The following is a 22490-nucleotide window of genomic DNA, read 5'->3' on the forward strand; positions in this document are numbered from 1 at the left end:
ACAATATCTCACAAGATCACCCTCAGAAAATATTTACTTCTTCCTGTGCCTTTTTTTTCCTGTGCCTTTTTTTCTGCTTCAAGTTTTTCTCTCTTTTCCTCTTTCTCTTGTCTATCCTATCAGATTTCAACTTGGGAACATTAAAAGTTGAAGGGATATCCAGTATTTGAGTTAAATGGAAGCCAAATACTCCCTGGCTATGGATCAGCATTCTAAGCTGGCAAGAAGTGGTGACTGGAGAAGCTGAGGCCTGTATAAGAGGAATTCAAAAAAGGCAGGCTAGAGTATCTCCTGGTGTTTGCTGCTATGCCATATCATTCTCTACTGGGAGAGGGTGAAGTTCCTGGTCCATGTTCACATTGCCAGAGACAGAGCATCAGGAACAAAGTGGATGGAAAGGGTGTTAAGAAATGTCATGTTGAATGAAAAGATATATTTGCATTATATTTCAATAAAGCAAAGCCAAGCAAGATGGTTAGAGAATTCTGTTTGGACAAGGTATCCACTGGACCCCACTGTCTGAAGGAGATAAGAAACATCTGTATCCTTTATCCTTTTCTGCCTTCAGAGAACTGGCCGCCTTAGAGAACACATGACCTGTTGTGCATGCATTCTGTTAGTGATTAACTGCACATGTTGTGGAACATACCTGTAGACTTAGTGGCAATAAGTGAAGTTGATGTTTCCATAGATAGAAAAGAAGATGTGGAGTCCAGCCAGGTTGTCTCAGAAGAGGAAGAAAGTAGTGAAGACACAGTTGCTGTAGAAGGATGTGTTACTCCAGTGGATGTGAGTGGAAATGAGGCTGTGGTAGCAGTAAGTGTACTGGCGGTTATATTTGGAAGGGAGTCCAGCATGGGCTTAGGAAGAACTAAAGTAGGGGATGCTGATGCAGGTGAGATTTTACTCCATGCAGATGTTACTGTGGGGCTAGGCAGAAATGTGGAACTAATAGATAGGGTGTGGTCAGTTGCAGGAGGCAGCCTACTCATTCTGCTAAAGGGTAGAGGTTGAGACACAGTCCTGGAGTTGGCAGTCACAATGGTTCTGGAAGATGCCTCAGTGAATTTGGAAATGTATGTACTGGCATCTGTGATTTTTATAGACATAGGGAGAGAAATTGGGAAGCCAGCAGTGATACTGCCCACTGTAGGTGCAGGAGTGGTTTTGGTGAGTGCTGTGCTTATGGCAGCAAAGGGTAGTGTTGTAAAGTTAGTGAATGAGTGCATTGGTGTAGTGTCAGAAGTCAGAAATGTGGACTTTGACACTTCTACCATAGAAGTTATGTGAGGACTATTGGATACAGTCACCAGTGGAGGACCCAAAGGGAGCGTAGATAAAATCCAAGCCAGTATGGGTGAACTGGTAGCCTCTGAAAGCATAGATCCTGAAGTGGTACCAGAAGGATTCAGTGTGAGTCTGGTCCCAGGAGTTACAGATGTAGCTGTCTTCTCAAAAGTGGGCTTAATGTCAGCCAACGTGATAGGAATAGATCTTGAAGATATTGATGATGAAGGGCTGTCAGACATCCCCAAGGTAGGAAGACTTCCTGGCATGGAAATTGATGATTTTGCCATAACATCTTCAGATACAAGACCAGTCTGAGAGGCTGTGAATGTCAACAAAGACCCAGGAACAAGGTATGGAGTCTCTGTTTCCATCTTGTGGGGTGTAGGTATACGAGTAGTGGCAGAAATTGGAAATTGAGAACCTTTAGCTGTGGGTGTATCCCAGGAAGTCATAAGCAGAGATTTGGTGTTACTAGATGTGATTCTTGTGCCCAGAACTGGAAATTCAGCCATTTGGGATGTAAAAAGAAGAAAAGTCTCCGGAGTAGAGAACTTGGCTTCAGTACTATGAGGTGAAAAAAGAAACGATGTCAAAGAGGGTGGAGTTGCAATGGATGGAGTCCATAGAGGATATGAAACAGGGGTATCCACAGATGTAGCACCTTTTGTTAGTTCAGCTGCTGAAGAATTTTCTGACAAGGAAGTCATCTTTTCTGTATTTAAAGAAAGGTAAGTGGTGGCTTTGACACTTTTTGTGGGTCCAGGAATGTTCTTAGAGCTAGTCAAAGATGGAGAAACTTCAATATTCAATGAAGTATGGAGATTATCTGATGGAGTAGATGAAAGCACACTTTCAAGGGCAGCAGTTCTGGAATAAGTATTTGTGAGAGCGGTTTCTATACTACTGCTCACAGGAGATAAGGAGCCATTAGTAGTCCCAGATAACATGCCCAGAGTTGTAGTCTCATCTCTTTGTGACAACTGTTGAGTTGTTGATTGAAATGGTGAAAATGTGGTCTTTGAAATGGAAGAAATAGCTCCAGTGTTCTTAGAACTGAGTAGAGAGGAGGCAGTGGTGCCTATGGATGGAGTCACTGTCCCCACTGTAACAGTGGTTGGAATGGTTTTCACAGAGGGAAAAGTTGACTGTGTCAGAGAGGAAAAGGATGTAGGTGTGATCCTGGAGGACACCTCTGTCATTTCTGAAGTAATGGAAGTAGAGGAAAACAATGTCCTTTTTGAAGTAGGCCCAGGTGCAACATCCAATGTAGATGTCTGTAGGGCCATAGTAGTCCTAGGGGTAGTTGAAGACAATAACGAAGAGAATGAGCCAACTGTTGTGGAAGTGTCAATAGAAACAGCAGGAGGTGAGAAAGCAGAGCCATTAACTGACATTGAAGGCATCTCAGACACAGGCCCAGAAGTGGCTATGGAGGGACTTTTCAAACAGTCTGGGTGTGCTGTTTTAGAATATTTAGTTATTAGTATTGTGGGAGTGGCAGAAACTCTTTTGGAGCTGACAGCAGGGACGCTAACTGGCAGTGAGGACACCTGGTCAATAAGAGTGGGTGTTGCCACAGGGGTTTTCTCAAGAAGTGCTGTAGGTGCATTTGGAGTAGAAAGGACTATAGTGATCCCATCAGTAAAGACAATTGTAAAATCGGCATGAGACTGTCCAGTTGTGGAAAGAGACAAGGACTCAGGGGAGGTCTGCGTACTTTCAGAAATGGAAGAGGCAACTGAAATCTTAGTTTGAGTTTTTGGGGAAAGCAAGTATGAAAGAGTTGTGTTGACATTTACAGGATTGGATATTCTGGTTGTCCTGGAAGTTACAGTGTCTACAAATGAGGTATCCTGGTGGTATGAGAAAAGGTGAGTCACAGAGGTGGCACTTACTATCATTTTCTCAGTTCTGGGAGTATATACTGAAAGTGTACCGATGCTTTCTTTTTCAGGAGACAAAAGTGTGGTGATTGTCAGAGCTTGTGAAGGGAGGGCTGTTTTCCCAAGACTGGTAGACATTTCTGGATTGTGAGCATTTACTGAGTGACTTAAGATAGAGGTAGGTATAGTCTGTGTGGTTCCAGAAATGGGAGATGAAGCTGAAATCCTGTCAGGTGAAGTGGCAAGTGGAAACTCTGAAGGTGAATGTGTTTGGCGACTGGAAATTGTTGTGGTCTCAGCAAATCCTGAATGTGTCATTTCCAAGGATGAAATACTCTGGGAGTCTGAAATAAAAGGATTCTCTGATGGGGACATTTCTGTCACCTCCACAGTTCTAGAGGTGTTTCCCAAGGATATGGTCATCTGCTCTTTGTCAGAAGATAAGGTAGAAACATCAGTCACTAATAGAGTGGGGACCAGTATGTTTCCAAGACGTGTTGAAGATTGAGAAATGTGACCATCTACTGTAAGCTTATTGGTAGAGGTATGTGAGGGCATGGTTTCATCAACAACAGAAGTTTCTATGGTGCTAGTAGCCAAGCTAACAATATCTCCACTGCTGTTGAGAGTGTATGGAAGGCTAAAAGCATGGGTAGAAGTCTCCTCCCTTTGAGACATGGGTTGGGTTGCTACTGGTGTAAACATAGTTGAGGTCACATGGGTGGAGGACACAACAGGAATGTTGTCGGGGAGAGATTTAGAGCAGACAAGAGTGGGTGTAAATGGGGTTACTGTGTCAGCCGAAGGGAAGAGAAAGGTGGTCTCAGCCATAGTTGCCACAGGAGTGGGAGGTCTCCACGAGAGGACCGGAGTATCTGTCACAGAAGGAACTGTTGTGGGTGTCATCCTGACAGAGAACACTGTGGCTTCTGAAGTGGTGTGAATCGAGTGTCTGTGGGTAGGCACGGTATTCCTGGTTGTGGAAGCAGTCTGATCCAACGGTGACACCGATGTTGTGGTCACTGTAGCTGATGGTGCAGGGGTTGCTGAGGAATGGGTAGCTGTAGGCTGTGGAGGTGAGACACCAGCAGACAAGGACATGGCTATCATGTCTGTAAGGACAGTGGCAAAACTGGTCCCCAATATCCTTGTGGTAGAAGTTCCCAGGAGTTCAGGGAATGTCTGTGTGCTCCCAAAAATGGGAGATGGAGTTGGATCCCCCACAGGTGGAGCCTCTGAAGTCCAATGTGCTGTGTGGGTGTAAGTGGAATTAAAGATTTCTGTGGTTCCATCGTAGGAGTTCTTAGATGTGGTTGTCATCAATTTTGTAGAAAGCCAACTTCCTCTCACCTCAGTAGTTGTAGTTTTATTATCCAACAGGGTGGTCAACTTTTCAATGTCAGGAAAAGGGGAAGCGGTGACAGAAGCTGTTACCATTTGCGCAGATTCATCTGTTGCTTCCAGCATTGTTGCAAATGGGGAAAGCTCAGTTGTCACCGCTATAGTTGATTTTCCCTCAAGGTAATGGGAAGTTGTTTCTATCCTTATCACAGGATGACTGCACCTTTGTGTTGTTGCGGACTCTGGGACAGGGGCTATTGTCTCTCCAAATGCAACTGTGCCATTTGTCTCTATTACTGTGGTCTCAGAAGCACTCTCTTCAGTAGAAACATTTGGTTCAATGTTAGCAAGGGTAGATATTACACCTACTGGTGGAACAAATGTCTCCCTTAGCGTTGAAGGAAGTTCACTTTCAGCTGCTATGGACAGAGGGGTAGGTTTTAGTTGTAAAGTGGTAAGTTTAAACTCAGGCTGTTGGGTTATAGATGTGGTTCCCAAAATTGTGGAGAAATTAGCATACCACAAAGTAGTCAATTTGGATGCAGGTTTTGCATATCTGTCTGTAGTAGTGCCAGCAGTAATACTAGCACCAGTGATAGTGGTAGCCTTGCTTTCTGAGGGGGCTTCTGGTGGGATAATAGGAGTGCTAGTAGTGGATGAATGTCCTGTATTAGAAGCATGGAATGCTGATGTCAACAGGGTCTGATCTGGCCTGGAAGTCTGTGTAGTTTCAATGGTGGAGAACAGATGAGTACCATCATCAGTTATTGATGTGGGACCAGACTCAGAGGCCTTGAATGTGGAAGCTGATCTAGTGGAATTCAAAGGAAGCATGTTTCCACCACCTGTGGGTGTATTCTGGGTATATATGGGCCTAGGTATTATGGGGGGAAGCAGAGTGTCAGTTGCCATGGGGGCAAGTGTGACCCCAAGAGTCAAGGCTGTATGTGTAGTCTCAGCATCAATAACTGGCTGTAAACTCAGAGTTCCAGTGAATGGGGTTGATGTCCTGAAAGAAAGGGCCACATAAGAGGCCTTTTTTGGTATGGAGGTAGATACTGTATCCTCCATCCTGGGTGAAGAGACTTCTTGGAAATTTGTAGATGTCAATTTTGTTTCAGTTGTTCTTAGCACAGGCATCATCTCAATAGGCCTGGTTGGGAGCGTTTTTGAATGAACTGGAGATGCTATTTCCATGTTGGTTGTTGCCAACGTGGATGCTGTCTGATTTCTAGGAAATACTGAACCTTCTGGAGCAACTGTGGAGATGTGCACAGACTCAGGTATGAATGCTAATGCAGTCCCAACATGAGTGGTTGTAGCTGAAGTATGTTCCACTGTGGACCAAGGTAATGTTCCAGCAGCTGTAGAGGCAAGAAACTCCTGTCTAGCTGTGGAGATAGAAAGTGCCTCAATACCTGTGGATTTGTGTTTGAGCCAAGATGTTGGAGATATGGATGTCAACTCAGCAGATGAGAATAAAGATGTCTTCATAATGGTCGACTGAGACTCAGTCACTGAAGTTTTGGATATAATTGAATTCTTGCTAAGTCCAGATGTGTATAGAAAATTAGCAGCTGTAGTCGGATGCAAGGTCTCAGTAGCAATGGCTTCAGCCATTTTTGTCGTTCTTGTGCTGTCTGAAGATGGAGGTTTAGTTACTTTCATGGAATTGGTAGTAGTGCCTATGGAGGTACTTTTGGTAGGCAGAGTGATGGCTGCTGAAGTAGACAAAATGTCTGCTGTGAATCTGGTTGTCTCAGTTACAGGTGTTTTTAAAAATTTCGGTGCAGTTATTGCTTCCAGAGGTGGAGATGTTGTGTTGGAATATGATATGGCTGTATAATCAGCTGCAAATACAGGCATGCTTTTAAACACTGTAGAAGAGTTTATAGTTTCTTGTGGTTTTAGTCCAGTAACTTGGGATGGAGTTGTCAAATCTATTTGTTGTGAAAGAGTTGTACTCATTTCTTGAATTGTTATATTTTCAGAAACAACTGGAAAATTAGAAAGTATGTGTTACTTTGGATTTGGCTTTAGAAATCAGAGACAATTCTGTTAGAAAGAGCTCTATAATTTTTTCTCATGTTTTTAAGAGGTGATAAGTATCAGATATAATCAAGCCACTTGATTACTTGGTTTTTCTTAAGATGATTTTCTACTTTCTAAAATCTCAATATGGTTCTCAAAATGCCCTCATTATGTAACAAATAGAAGGACATCCATTTCAGGGGTGCCTGCGTGGCTCAGTTGGTTAAGTGTCCAACTCCTGATTTTGGCTCCACTCATGCTCTGAATCATGAGATTAAGCCCCACATTGGGCTCTACACTGGGCATGAAGCTTGCTTAGGATTATCTCTCTCTCTCTCTCCCTCACTCTCTCCTATGCCCTTTCCAACCCCACTCGCATGCTTTCTCTCTCTCTCTCGGAAAAAAAATGAATTTTGTGTACAGGATGGGTAGGAATGGGAAGACACTCAGATCAAGAAGATTTTTTGGGAGGCCGGTAGACTCCTCCTCCTCACCTCCCTCCCACCAACTCTGTGCCAACCCAACTTTCCATCACCTCCACACCTGCACTTGAGCAGTCAAGCACTGCTGGACACAGTCACACATATGTCTATAAATTCGTGATCCCCAACCCCAAATAAGCCTTTCATACTGCCCAGCCATCACACTACTTTTCTCTGGTCAATTTTTGCTACTACTCTCTGCAGTAACTATTTAAAACCTTCTCATTATCGAACTCTGCCCCCACATGTTTATTAAGGAATTGTGCCCCTTACTTCACAGGAAAAAACAATTGAAGTTATCAGAAACTTAGCTGTGCTACCACCTCAGTTATCCCTCACCAATAATTATCTCTCTTTTCCCTAAGGGCCTTTCCTTCCTGATTTAAACATCTTCCAGTCTCTTACAATAAAAAATAAGAGTCCCACATCTCTTCAGGCACGCCCTATCTCCCTCCTTCCCATCACATCCACTGTCTCCACCTTCCTCACCCCCATTCTTAAATCCACACTAGTCTGGGTTTTGTCATCATTCCACTGCACAGCACCCACTAATGTCACCAATGGCCTCCATGAGGATATATACTATGGATACTTTTTCAGTCTTTGTCTTACTTGACCTCTCAACAGGCTTTGACAATGTTGACCACTCCATCCTTCTTAAAATAACTCTTTCCATTGATTTCCACGACATAGCCCACTCTTGGGCTTTCTCCTACTCCTACTCCTCTGGCCACTCTTTTTTTTTCCTCTTTGCAGACCCATCCTGTTTAACCCAGTCATTAAATATTAGAGTTCCTCAATGCTTGGTCCCAGAACCTCTTCTCTTCTTACCCTATGGTTCCTGCACACCCCTCCATATTTGAGTTACACCTGTATGCAGATGAATGTCAGAGTTACATCTCTAGATCAGATCTCTTATTCTGAGTTCCACAATTGCTTACTTGACATCTCTTGGATATCTCATTAACTCCTCAAACTCAATATGCCCCAATTTGAACTCATTGTCTTCTCTCCAAACTGGGTCCTCTTTCAGTGCTCTCACTCAGTGAATGGCATCATCACACATTCAATTATGCAAGCCAAAACCCTCTCCCTCAACCTCCTTCCTTTTCTGTCTCACCCGCCATAGCCAACCCATAATTTTGTCCTATGACTCTTATCTCCCAAACAGCTCTTGACTGCATCTGTTTCTCTCCATCTTGATCATTTACCGCCCTCACCAAATCATCATCAGTTTCTTACCTGGACTCTGTGTTAGCCTCCCAACTGAACTCTCTGCCTCTGCTCTTGGCTCCTCTTCCAATCTGTTCCACAATTCAATCAGGATGATCTTTTCAAAATGCAAATTTGATCATGTCACACACACGCGCGCGCACACACACACACACACACACACACACAAACTTAGCTCCCTTTAGTGGCCTTCCATTACTCCAGGATAAAAAAGTATGTGTTTCTTAGTAGAGCTTATAAAGCTATGAACTGTTTGGTCCCTACCCATCTGTCAGGCCTCACTTTGTGTGAGGTTTCTGCCTTGTTTTTTGGGCTTCAGCCCTCCATCCTCATTTCAGTCCTCTAGTACTTGGCATTCACTTTCTTACCACAAGACCACTACCTACACTGTTACCTGTACTTGGAATGTTTTTCCTGTCCCTTTTCATCTGATTAACTTCTCCTCATCCTTTAGATCTCAGCTCATGGATTGCTTCCTCAGAGAAGCCTGCTACCTTCCTTAGCTTCCATGATTGGGCAAAACCAATGTATTCTAGGCTCTTTGGACACCCCATACCTCTTCTTCATAGTAGTTGTCGCAGCTGCAGGTTTACATTGGTGTATGTTTATTACTGTCTGTCTTCCCCACTACGCCGGATGCACAGGGATCCCACCTTTCTTTGATAACCAGTGTATCCTTAGTGCCTAGCATAGGGCCTGGCACACAGTATATGTCCAGTAAATATGTGCAGGCTGACTGAATAAGCGGATGATGAGAGCTTAGAATGAAATAAGAGTAGTGTGGGGATTCCTAAAGGAAGAATTGACAGGTTATGATAACAAAGAAGCTTACAAGATGAAGAAGACAGAGAAATCTCAGAAGACTCAAATTTTGCTCTTGGACGACTGGAAGAATAGCAGTGATACTCATAGGAAATAGGAAAATTAGGAAGGTGGCCTCTCTCAGGAGAAAAACATGCACTTCTGACTTGGATAAGTGGAATTTGGGGTGATAGAACATCCAAGTGAAAATTGTGCAGAGTAAAATTCAAGACTGAGTCATAGTTTTTCTCCAGGGCAGATCACCCAGAATGAAATCATGCATATTTACCACTGGGAAATTAACATTTTGAATTTATCCACCCGAGAAGCCTATTACTTAAGATGTAAAAATAATTATGGTGGTAGACAATCTACTAACTTGTTTCACTGTCGTGAGCATTAGAATTACTTTTAATTTGCATATATAGAAATTCTGAGATGTATGTAGGATGTTCTTTAGGATTTTGCAGCCATTAGCAAGTGGGATTAATGACACCCAGAAGCCTGCAACTGACTGTACAGATAGAGTTAATGAAAGTCACACATGCATAAAGTCACAACACATGTGTGTAAGGGGAAAAGTCAAAGTTATATAAGAAGTACTCCTCCACTGAATTTTACAATATAGTGTCAACAGAGGTTCACATTCTGTTAGGCCTTATCAAGAAACTGCTATATTTCTGCAGCACAAAATTTGTTTCAAGCTTTCTACCTTCAAAACTACAAGTAGAGGGAGAATTGTCAGGATTTTAGTTTCCATTTTTACAGATGGCTTTACACAGCCAACTGGCTTAGCAAACCTGTTAAAGGGTCACTTATGCCACATTTGAGGAGTATGGCATCCCAGAGCCTAAATCACTCTCCAAGAATACAATAATTCCCACTCCTTTACAAAAGATTCATGATGGAACTGCACTTAATTTTTGGAAAACAATAAAATACCAAGTGCCATAAAAGTCCAAGTTATTTTATTTAATACAATATTCAAAGAGCACTATTACAGGAGTCCTAATGAGTAACTGGAAATTCAGAACACAGAGGTTGGGAGTTAGGTATGGTATTTGTATCTAAAGATGGCTGAGTTGTGGATGTTAATTGTTATTAACATTTCCAGTAACCATCTCAAAAAGAAGCATAAAACTTAGGAAAGGAGGGACACATGGCTGTCTTAGGGAAGTGCGGGACTCTTGATTTCAGGGTTCTGAGTTCAAGCCCCACATTAGGTGTAGAGATTACTTAAAAATAAAATCTTGGGATCTCTGGGTGGCTCAGCAGTTTGGCAACTGCCTTCGGCCCAGGGCATGATCCTGGAGTCCCAGGATTGAGTCCCACATAGGGCTCCCTGCATGGAGCCTGCTTCTCCCTCTGCCTGTGTCTCTGCCTCTGTCTCTCTCTGTGTCTCTCATGAGTAAATAAAAAAAATATTAAAAAATGAAATAAAATCTTAAGGGGTGCCTGGGTGGCTCAGTTGGTTAAACATTTGACTCTTGGTTTCAGCTCAAGTCATGATTTCAGGGTCATGAGATCCAGCCTCTCATCAGGCTCCACACTCAAGACAGTTTGCTTGAGATTCTCTCCTTCTCCCCCCTCTGTCTCTCCTCCCATTCTCTCTCTCTCTCTCTGTAAAATAAATAAATAAATAAATAAATAAATAAATAAATAAATAATAAATAAATAAATAAATAAAATCTTTTTTAAAAGCTTAGAAAAGGAAAAATAAATGAGTTGAACAAAATTGCCAAGCAGGTAGTATTTTAAGTACCAAGTATTTCTTAGAAAATAATGCAACTTACATTGCCTCACTTTAACCCAAAGCTTGGATTTCTCTACTTCAGCAAACCTCCCTTTGAATCTTTCAGATGAGAGGTTTTTTCCAGAGGGATTACTGTACCAAGTTTTTCCTCTAACATCTTTATTAATAAAGACTCAAGTTTTTTTAGTCAAAATCACAGAATCATAGAACTAAGTTTTGGAGATTGTATTCAATCCTTTCATTTAGAGACTAGGCCCAGAGAGGTACAGTGTTGACAGGATGAGATTTCCAAAGATAAAACATGTAGAGACATAAGACAGTGTGTGCCAGTGTTTTATTTTTGATTTTTTAATTTTGTTTTTATTTTTATTCATTTTTAAATTAGAGTTCAATTTGCCAACATATAGCATAACGCCCAGTGCTCATCCCATCAAGTGCCCCCCTCAGTGCCCGTCACCCAGTCACCCCCACCCCCCACCCACCTCCCTTTCCACCACCCCTTGTTTGTTTCCCAGAGTAAAGAGTCTCTCATGTTCTGTCTGTGCCAGTGTTTTAATTATCTAGTACCCATAAGTGCATGCCCTCAATTTACACAGAACCACCACAAACCTAGGAGAAAGAAGAGACTCTACCTAAAAAAACAAGGAAAGACAAACTTAGATAATAAAAGCCAAGTTCTGCAAGTGCTGAACAGCTCAAGAATAAGTAATCATCCAACATAATGAGACATAAACCCTAGAGGAGAGTATCACGGTGATAAACCAAAATGTGAAGGTGCTCTTGCAAGCCTAGGCATCGAAACCCAATGAGGATCCCAAATTACAGCCATACACTAAAACAATATCTGCCTTGAAGAATCATTCATATCTCAAATGAAGCCAACCCAATTAAGTGTCTGTATCTTTTTAACCAAGATTTATAGGAATTGAAGATTTTTTTCAAACCCCAAGCCTGGCAATTAATTACATGGGTTAGGAAACACGTTCAACTGACACAGAAAAAGCACTTGACAAAAATCCCAAGTACAGGGATGCCTGGGTGGCTCAGCCATCGAGCATCTGCCTTCAGCTCAGGGCATGATTCTGGGATCCAGGATGGAGTCCCACATCAGGCTCCCTGTGAGGGGCCTGCTTCTCCCTCTGTCTATGTTGCCTCTCTTTCTCTGTCTCTCATGAATAAATAAATAAAATCTTTTTTTAAAAAAATCCCATGTACATCCATGATAAAATCCCTTAGCAAGTTAGGAACATGGGATATTTATGTCAATTTATAAAGATCATCACCAAGAAACCTACGTTTAAAATCAACCAGGGATGCCTGTGTGGCTCAGTCGGTTAAATGACTCGATTTCAGCTCAGGTCATGATCTCAGGGTTGTGAGTTCAAGCCGTGAGTTAGGCTCTGCACTCAGTGGGAAGTCTACTTAAGATTCTCTCTCTCCCTCTCTCTCTGCCCCTCCCCCTTTTGCTCTCCCTCTCTCTCTCAAATAAATAACTAAATCTTTTAAAAAGAGCAAAAAAATCAACCATAATGGTAAAGACTGAATGTCTTCCCTCCAAGACCGGGAACAAGGCAAGAATGCCCACTCTCACCACTTTTAGTCAACATAGTACTGGAAGTTAGAGGCATTCCAGCAGGAAAGGAAAAGAAATAAAAGTCATTGGAAGGGCGCCAGGCTGGCTCAGTCAATAGAGAGTGGAACTCTTGATTTCAGGGTTGTGAATTCAAGTCCCACATTGGGGGTAGAGTTTACTTAATAAAAAAAATTCTTCAAATCATTGCAGATTACATGGTTGTCCATGTAGAAAATCCCAAGTAATCTAAAAAAAACCAACCTCTTGAAACTTAAAAGTGAGTTCAATATCTTAGAATATTGAGGGTTAGAGGGTACAAAATTAGCACTAAACAAAGAGTTCTTCGACTTGACACCAAAAGCATGATCCACAAAAAGAAAAACTGATAAATTGGACTTTACCAAAACTAAAAGATTTTGTTCCATGAAAGCCCATGTGAAAAGGATTTTATTTTTTTTATTTTTATTTTTTTTTAATTTTTATTTATTTATGATAGTCTCACAGAGAGAGAGAGAGAGGAGAGACACATGCAGAGGGAGAAGCAGGCTCCATGCACCGGGAGCCCGACGTGGGACTCGATCCGGGTCTCCAGGATCGCGCACTGGGCCAAAGGCAAGCGCCAAACCGCTGCGCCACCCAGGGATCCCTGAAAAGGATTTTAAAAAGCAATCTAGAGACTAGGAGAAAATATTTGCAAAACATATATCCAACTAAGGACTAGAATATATAAAGAGCTCTCAAGACTCAACAGTAAAACAAATGCAATTAAAAAAAAAAGAGAGCAAAAACATGAATAGACAGTTTACTGAAGACGATGTACAGATGGCAAAATAATCATAGGAAAAGATATTCAGGGGCACCTGGGTGGCTCAATCCATTAAACATCTGCTTTCAGCTTAGGTCATGATCACAGGGTCCTGGGATCGAGCCCTACATTGGGCTCCCTTCTCCATGGGGAGTCTGCTTCTCCCTCTCCCTCAGCCTGCCACTCTGCCTACTTGTGTTCCATCTCTCTCTCTGTCAAATAAATAAAATCTTAAAAAAAAGAACGAAAAAGATGTTCAATGTCATTAGGCACCAAGGAAATGCAAATGAAAACCATAATGAAACAGCACTACATACTTACCAGAAAGACTAAAATAAAAAGTAGTGGCAACATAAAATGCTGGCAAGGATGGAGAGAAACTGGATCACTCATCTGTTGCTAATGGGAATATAAGAAGGTACAACCACAGCCTGACAGTTTCATATAAAACTAAATGCAACTACCATACAGCTCAGCAATTGCATTCCTGGGTCTTTATCCCAGAGAAATGAAGATTTCTGTCTATACCAAAACCTATACACAAAGATTCATAACATAATGTGGGTTTCTTTTAGGGAGAGGGAGTGGATATAGGCCCAAATTGGAATCAATCCAAATGTCCTTTGACAAGTGAATGTCTAAACAAACTGTGGTTCATCCATACCATGGAACCCTACTCAGCAATGGAAAAGGACAAACTATGGATACATACAACTTGGATGAATCTTAAGGGAATGATGCTGAGTGAAAAGAAAAAAAAGTCAATGCCAAAAGATTACATACCATCTAATTCCATTTACTAACATTTTTGAAATAACAGACTTTTAGAAATGGCAGACAGATTAGTGGTCGTCAAGAGTTAGAGATGTGGGGAGCAAAGGGAAGTGGAGAGAAAGAGCAGGGGGAGGTGCTTGTGTTTATAAAGGGCAACAGGAGGGAAAAGTATTTTTTTTTAATTTTATTTATTTATGATAGGCACACAGTGAGAGAGAGAGAGAGAGGCAGAGACACAGGCAGATGGAGAAGCAGGCTCCATGCACCGGGAGCCCGACATGGGATTCGATCCTGGGTCTCCAGGATCGCGCCCTGGGCCACAGGCAGGCGCTAAACCGCTGCGCCACCCAGGGATCCCCAGGAGGGAAAAGTATTGAAAGTGTTCACTTCCTTGACTGTGGAGGTAGATGCACAAATCGATACAGGTGATAGAATTATATATAGGTGATAGAATTATATATACAGGTATATAGAATTATATACAGGTGATAGAATTATATAGAATTTAATACACACATACAAATAAGTACAAGTAAATCTGAATAAGATTGGTGAGTTGTATCAATATCAATATTCTGATAGCTATACTATAGTTTTGTGAAATGTTAGTCTTGGAGGAAACTGGACAAATTGTACAGGGATCTCTAGCCACATGTGAATCTACAATGATCTCAATTAAAAAATAGGCAAGTGCAAAAGCCCACATCATGAAAGTAGTTGAGTGATAACTGAATGTCCATCCCTACTGGAGGGACCACAGAAACTATAGAGTCTGGCCTCCATCTTTGAAGGACTTGCAAACATGTTTTGCCACATTCATTCTGTTCCCATTTGTGAACACGTGATCATTTGCACAAATGATTTGCATGAGCTTTGCTATCTCTGTATTTTAAAGTGGGGATAATCCATGCTAATTCACAGGGGCCTGTGGGCTTAATTGCCATTTGCTCCTTCACTCTAGACAAAATTGTATTATTGTAATCATTGGGAGCTGGAGAACAGAGGTATAGAGTAGCTGAATATTTATGAGGCATTTTGTTTCAGATGTACCTGCCAACAGAATATTAAGTAAAACATTTGCTAAGGTACCAAATTCTGCCTGTGATTTGGGTATATCACCTCATATTAAATCTTTGTGTTTTCCTAGCCTACATATTGCATCTGTTTTTTTCTCTCAATCACGACCTTTGGAAATATAACAGAGTGTGTTTATTAGATTTGTTAGAGATAATAGTGACCAGAAACTGCTACAGACAGATTTGCCTGTGGGGCAGAAAAAATATGAAATGAGTATCTTTAAGATGATGAGAAAAAATATATATATTTTTCAAAATGGTGTCTGTATTCTGTTTCCAGGCAAGGACATGAAAAATGAATTCTGAGATAGGAAGAGAGACAGGCTAGAGCTTCCATCTCTGAATCTATAGGAGAATGTCACCCCATGCAGAGGAATACAAATAAGGAGGTTCGAGCAAACTACAAACTGCTCCTGCTTATCTTTTGTGATAAAAAACGAGGATAGCACAGAGAATTACATACAAGGGCCAAACCAAATTACCTTTTACCTAGTAGAGCTCATCGCTATGGAACCTTTCCTATCAGAGCTGATAATTGCTTGGAGGGCTTCCTAGTGGGCCAAACAAAGGCCTTAGAAAGTGCATAAACTATATAATCAATCTCTCCATATTTGAAGAATGGTTAGTTCATAAAGTAATCCAAAGCAGCTGGAGCATGAGATCAATTAATAAATCTTAGCAAATCAATAGCTCCACAGATACAGGGACCTGGGTTTTGATACAGTGCAGATTTCCCAGGATGGACTCAGTTCATGTCATTTCATTCTTTCCAAAGGGGATTTCTCAAATGCATAACTAGGAGTCATTTCACCTGCATATCTTTAGGAAGACTTCGTCTTCATATATCCATAAGTCAGAACAAATCCTTTGTTGGATCATGTGTCTGAGCTAAGATTAGGCAATTATGCTCAACATACCTAGAGAGGAATTTTAGCTTGTGATTGATCAGTCCCTAATGGTCACTTCAAGAAATTCTTGTCACCATTCATTTATTTTCAAAATACTGTAGACTTTTGATGCAGCTAAAACCTGGAAACAACTTAAATATCCTTCAAAGGGAGCTCACTGAATAAATTATATAATCTTATAATAATAAATAATAAATAATAATCAGGAAGTTCTATTTTCTGTACTTTCTGATATGAGAATGCCTCGAAAATATATTATTAGATGAATAAAAAAAAGACTTTGTGTGTAATGATGATCCCAACTTTGAAAAAGAAAAACAAAGACTATTTTCACGTAAACCCAAGTTTTAAATTGTTCCTGCAACGATACATAAGAAATTGTTAACAATCATCACTTTTATGGAGAGGTGCTTAGGGTAAGAGATTGGATGAGAAAGGAGGCTTTTACTTTTAATTTATATCTTTAAGCCTTGCTTGAATTTTTACCAGCATATCTATTATTTTTACTTTAAAAAATCCATTTTAATGAATAGAGTAACAAAATAACAAAAATGATAAATCAATTTATTTTTTTAAGATTTTATTTAGTCATGAGAGACACAGAGAGAGAGAGGCAGAGAGGCAGAGGCACAGGCAGAGGGAGAAGCAGGCTCCATGCAGGGAGCCCGACAGGGGACTCGATTCCAGGTCTCCAGGATCACCCTGGGCTGAAGGTGGCGCTAAACCGCCGAGCCACCCGGGGTGCCCTTGATTTTATATTCTAGTAAACTCTGTATAATAAACAACCATGATGTATTGCACTTGGAATTTTTTAAAGATTTTTTTAAGATTGATTGATTGATTGATTGATTGATTGATTCATGAGAGAGAGACAGAGACAGAGACACAGGAGGAGGGAGAAGCAGGCTCCATGCCGGGAGCCCAACGTGGGACTCAATCCCGGGACTCCAGGATCGTGCCCTGGGCCAAAGGCAGGCGCTAAACCGCTGAGCCACCCAGGGATCCCCAAGATTTTATTTTTTGAAGGGGCACCTGGGTGGCTCAGTCGGTTAAGCATCTGTGTTTGGCCCAGGTCATGATCTCAGGATCCTGGGATAGAGCCCTATATAGGTCTCCCCATTCAGCAGGGAGTTTGCTTGTCCTTCTCAAGCTCCCTGTGCCCCTCCCCAAAGTGGTGAGCACTCTCTATCTCAAATAAGTAAATAAAATATATTTTAAAAGATTTTTTTTTCTTTTAGGTAGGCTCTACACCCAACTTAAGGATTGAATACATGACCCTGAAATCAAGAGTCACATGCTCCACTGACTGAGCTAGCCAGGAGGCCCTAAAGATTTTGTCTTCAAGTAATCTCCACACCCAATGCGTACACCAAATTTACAACCCTGAGATCAAGAGTCACATGCTCCACTGACTGAGCCAGCCAGGCACCCCCTGCATTTGTAAGTTGTAAAAATAAAGAAAAGATGCTTAAAAACAACTCCAAAACTAAATTACTAATGACTGGTAACTTTGCTGTTGTTATTATTTATCACTGTGTTGCTTAAATATTCCTGAGACATCTCCAACTATAGTGAATACTTGTTTATTAAATCCAGGTAGGGTTCATGGTTTTCAGCAAATGTTCCCCAAAAGCCTTGTTCTCATGAATATATAAATATATACATATATAATTTACGTGTAAATAGTTTTATTGAGATTTGTAACCTAGCAATGTGCTCATTAAAATTTATTTTTAAAGGTCATAATCCTTCTATGGACCATAAATACCAATTTATTAGGCAAAAGCTGAAGCTAGACATGTTGTAATCACTCCTATTTATTTATGTAATTGCCCCCTTTTCCCCAGATGTCACAAGGCTAGGCTAGGACTGTGATAGAAGAAATTCTGTGGTGTTACAGCTCCTTCAGTTGTGAGCAAGCAGTGACTGCAGCTGGTAGCCTAATTTCCCCAGGTGGGTTATTAGCACCAGCAAATCCCTTCAAAGGAAGCTTCTAAAACAGTGGTAATAATCTTTTGGGGGCCACAGATCCCTAGAGGTAGTCCTGCATGGTGTGGGGGTTCAAAGAACATGAGCTTTGCAACTGGACAAATCTTTGCTCAAATCCTAGCTCCACTGCTTATTTAATAGGTGACATTAAGCAATTTACTTAACCTTGTGGAGCCTTTCTTTCCTCATCTATAAAATGCCTGGCATGCAGCGAGAACTTCATAAAAGGTAGCAATTACCATATTATTTTTGAATATGATGGAAACTGTAGACGCTGTCCTCAGAGAAAAGAATCCATCTTGCATTTTTAGTATGTTGCATGCAATTTCAAGGGCTTTGAACACCGATCAAGGCCATTCTGGACCAAAGGTTAGAAACCCCTGGTCTACGGTTTAGAACGAACATATGAAGAAACCTGAACAGTAAAAATAATATTTTCTACTCCTTTTGCTGGTTTTCATTTTAGGTTGTGTTTTCTTTTCCTTTTTGCCATGTTGGATTATTTGTGTGTTATGCCTACCGGGTCCCAATCAGACCAAGAGGATACATTGTACATTTAAAGAGTGTACAAAAGAGCAAAGTAAATGAGGGTTGTCTAGCACTTTAACACATCAGTTAGTTACCAGCAAAGTAGTAGGAAAGGCCAAGGCAATTCACTGGCCAGATTAGGTTTTCAAAGACCACTGCTAAGCATGTGGATTTAATAGAGCCATGCTTCCGGTTCTTTAGATCAAAGATAAAGTTACTTTAAACTGCTTTGGGTGAGCTTTTCAGGCTTAGCCTACTAGTCCCTAGCTCCGTTTTGTAATCGGAGCCAGCTAGGACTATTCTCTTTTATTTTCAAGGCTTCAGAAAAGAGAAAAACCAAATGCCTTTAGGTAGTTGCTCAAAGGAATAGCTTTCTTGTTCCTTTGCATTAGTCTGATCTCAAAGAAACACAGAAACCCCCTGGAATCTACCTTTGCCATTAATTCAAACATCACCCAGACTGCTGGTGAAAATGTATCTCCATAGTCTGTGGGAGCCTATTAGGCATGGATCTAGCCCTCATTTTTTCGATAACCACCCCCCAAATCCATAAAACCTAAGAATGAGTGAACATTTCAGGAAATGAGAAAAAAAATCCCATCTTGATGATATTATCACTGACTTTACCCATGCTCAGGACTGCTGATGCTGAGGGTGGAAAAGATTGGATTTGAGGACAGAACAGGGTTGTACAGAGAAAACCAATCCTATATTTTCCTGTTGAAATTGGAAAGAAGGAGAAAAATACATGTGTCATTCCAAAGAGCCAGTTTTCTTATAAGAACTCCATCCCAAACAGTTCCTAACATCATCATTGCTCATGAAAGAAAAATGAATTGGTTTATAAATCCCATTCCTTGCTAAAAGGAACCAGAACTCTCTGGTAAAATAGTTGATTCTTGTGCCAAGAAGAAAAAGTACAAGATGAACCTATAACATCTTATGCTAAAAGTAAGGGGGTACTCAAAAAATGATGTGAATGTGTCAAAAGGACACTAGAACCAGTTGGAAGGACTCCCACTGGCCCAAACTGGGCCAATTTGAACATCAGAATAAATGATAGCAACATATTGTAACCCATGGAATAAGGTAGGACTCCATGAGTTCATGCTGGTATAAACACATAAACAACTGAAGGAATATAGAAGTAAATGTGGAAGAAGAAAACACTCTTCCTTGCAATAGAATACTAACTAATAAATGCTGAAAACTGATGGAGTTTTTTTTTTTTAAATCAACATTTTGTGACCATTGTGTAAGCCATTGAGGCAAGTATCATCAATAGATGAAAAACTTCTGGGTGAAAGTTTGATAACAACAGGGTATTTACATAGCTTCCAAATACCTCCCCAGAAATTAGTTCTTTTCTAAATATTGATTCATTTATCTAGGAAAAAGAGAAAGAAAGTGAATGGGGAGGGGCAGAGGGAGAGAATCCTCATGCAAACTCCTGGATGAGCACAGAGCTCAACACAGAGCACAGTCCCATGACTCATGAGATCATGACCTGATCTGAAACCAAGAGTAGGACGCTTAATCGACTGAGCTCCCCCATGCACTCCTTCCCAGAAATTCGTTATTTTTTAAGATTTTATTTATTTATTTTAGATAAAGAGTGAGAGATAGAGAGCATGATGGGGGGGGTGTAAAGGAAGAGGGAGAAGCAGACTCCCTGCTGAACAGGGAGCCCGATGCGGGACTTGATCCCAGGACCCCGGGATTATACTACAGTAAGAGAATGTCCTTATTCTAAGGAAATACTCACTGAGATATGTAGGGGTAACGAGACATTATGCCCACAACTTACTCTATATATATATATATGTGTGTGTGTGTGTGTGTGTGTGTGTGTGTGTGTGTCTGTGTGTGTAGGGAGGAGGAAAGAGAGAGAGAGGAAGACTACTAAAATGCAGGGAAAATGTAACAGTCGGTGAACTCAGGTAAAAACATGTAGAAGTTCCTTGTCCTGTTGTAATTTTTCTGCAAATTTTACATCATATCAAAATAAAAGAAAGAAAAGAAAAAGAAAATGGTATTTGCTCTACATTAAAAAGCAGATGACAAAACTGGCAACCTTGGGCCCCTCTGAGGAAGACAGAGCCTTGGACCACAATGAGTTATCCAGAGTAGAGAGCAGAAGACCACATCAGGGACAACCCTTGCCAAGGAGGACAATTCAGAAGTTACTCACAGCAGCGCAGTCTCATGTCAACAGTTGGAATGATCTTGTTGATGAGCCAAACATCTTCTTCCCAACTAACAACATTTCCACCCAAACACTTCATAAACTCCTCATTTTCCACGATGTGGTCCCAAAGTTGAAAGTAGTACAAGCTGCCAGTGAAGCCAGGCAGTGCACTTTCAACCTGGCTGTCCCAGTTCATAAAAGAATGTCCTAGAATCAGAGTCCCATTAGGTGTCAGGTTTTGTGGTTGATCCATCATTACAAGTATCCTTTCTGTATTCAGGAAGAGCTCTAATCTGCCCTTCACACCATCCCACATCAAACAGACTGTATACCATTGAAACGGAGTCAGGTGGTAACGGATATAAAAGGTCTTGCCCAAGTTGTGCAGTATTAGCTGCTGATGGTCTCCTCCAAGTCCAAGGTTTATGTCTTCTCTGCCCAGGAAGGCATTATTGGTAATATAGGAGAAGGCCATCCAATTACTTGATTTGTCATCCACGAATACCAGGTCAATGCATGCTGTGAATCGAGTGAGTTCGGGAATCGTGTTGGTCAGGCTCACGTACATGTCAGCTCTTCCATAAAAATCCAGTCTTTTTCCTTTTAGCGAAAGTGCATCTGTCCAAATTTGGAGAAGGGGAAAGAGAAAGCAAATGAAATTTCAGTAACAAAAATTCAATTTTATATCATCTTCTTTAGCCACATAGTCAATTCCGGATTACACAATGCTATCATGAGTCAATACTGGTGCAAAACAAAAAAAAGCCCAAATACTGGATATACACAAATCATCTCTATTTGACATTGGCATGTGACATTTTCTGGCAGAAGAGTTTCTTCCTAATTATATTTTGCCTGGGCTAATATTAAAAGTCAGATTAGTGTTCCCAGAGCACACACCAGCTGGACAGTTTGGGGAGGCAGTTAGAAGTGTGTAGCTAGTTGGCAGGGAGGAGGCCAAGGAAAAGGCAGCTTGGACTTAAAATCTGCTGCACATAATCTTCACTTGTGTAATCAAAAGATAGCTATTTCCATCCACCTAACTGCCTTATTATATTCATGGTGCAACAGCAATTTATTTCTCCAATGCCTTTTCCTGAGCCAAATTACTTGATTTATTCTGTCTCTGGAGACTGCTTCTCACTGAAGGCACCAACAGGGACCTGGGGGATGACCAGTTGGACAATAGTGAAGCTGCAAGGCTTCTGTTTGCACTCAGGAACGGGAGGAATGGAAAAAAAAAAAAAGGAACAGGAGGAATGGCACTGCCCTGAGTGTACCCGATTCCTTCCTTCCAACGCCTTACTAAGGGAGCTGTATGTCTTTAAGAGTTTCTAGGTGGCAGGTTTCTGGGTGGCTCAGCTGATTGAACATCTGACTCTTGACTTTGGTTCAGGTCGCGTGATCTCAGGGTCCTGAGATTGAGCCCCACATCGGCTTCCCACCCAGCGGGGAATCGGTTTGTTTCCCCTCCATTTGCCCCTCCCCCTGCTCATGCTCTCTCTCTCTCTCTCTCTCTCTCTCTCTCTCTGAAATAAAAAAAAAAAAAGATTCCGGTGGCCATGGACCCAGTGGTAACCAGCTCTGAAGTCAAAGAGCCTGCGTTGAAACCTCAGCTCTGACATTCGTCAGCTGTGTAACTTTGATCAAGTAGCTTAATCTCCCCATGCCTCAACGTCTGCTTCAGTATGCACACACAACTCAGAGGATCACTATTTATATTATAATTTATACCAGATAATAGCCCTATCTACTGATCATACAAGACTGTTTGAAAAATAAGTGAGATGATGCATGCAAAACCCTCTCAAACGTTGCTGAAGAACATGCCCATC

At 41.2% G+C, this 22490-nt stretch overlaps 1 protein-coding gene across 1 annotated transcript in view; it reads right to left on the reverse strand.

The window, feature by feature from the left end:
• Positions 1-22490, reverse strand: part of ADGRG4 (adhesion G protein-coupled receptor G4) — a 100588-nt gene that overhangs the window by 62397 nt on the left and 15701 nt on the right. The window contains exons 2-3 of the mRNA XM_077888143.1: positions 20659-21273; positions 650-6511 (exon numbers count right to left, since the gene is read on the reverse strand). Of these exons, the coding sequence (XP_077744269.1) occupies positions 650-6511; positions 20659-21273 (6477 nt within the window). The remainder of the gene's footprint in view (positions 1-649; positions 6512-20658; positions 21274-22490) is intronic.

The sequence above is a fragment of the Canis aureus genome, chromosome X, assembly GCF_053574225.1.
Source record: "Canis aureus isolate CA01 chromosome X, VMU_Caureus_v.1.0, whole genome shotgun sequence".
In the NCBI taxonomy this organism is placed as follows: Eukaryota; Metazoa; Chordata; class Mammalia; order Carnivora; family Canidae; genus Canis; species Canis aureus.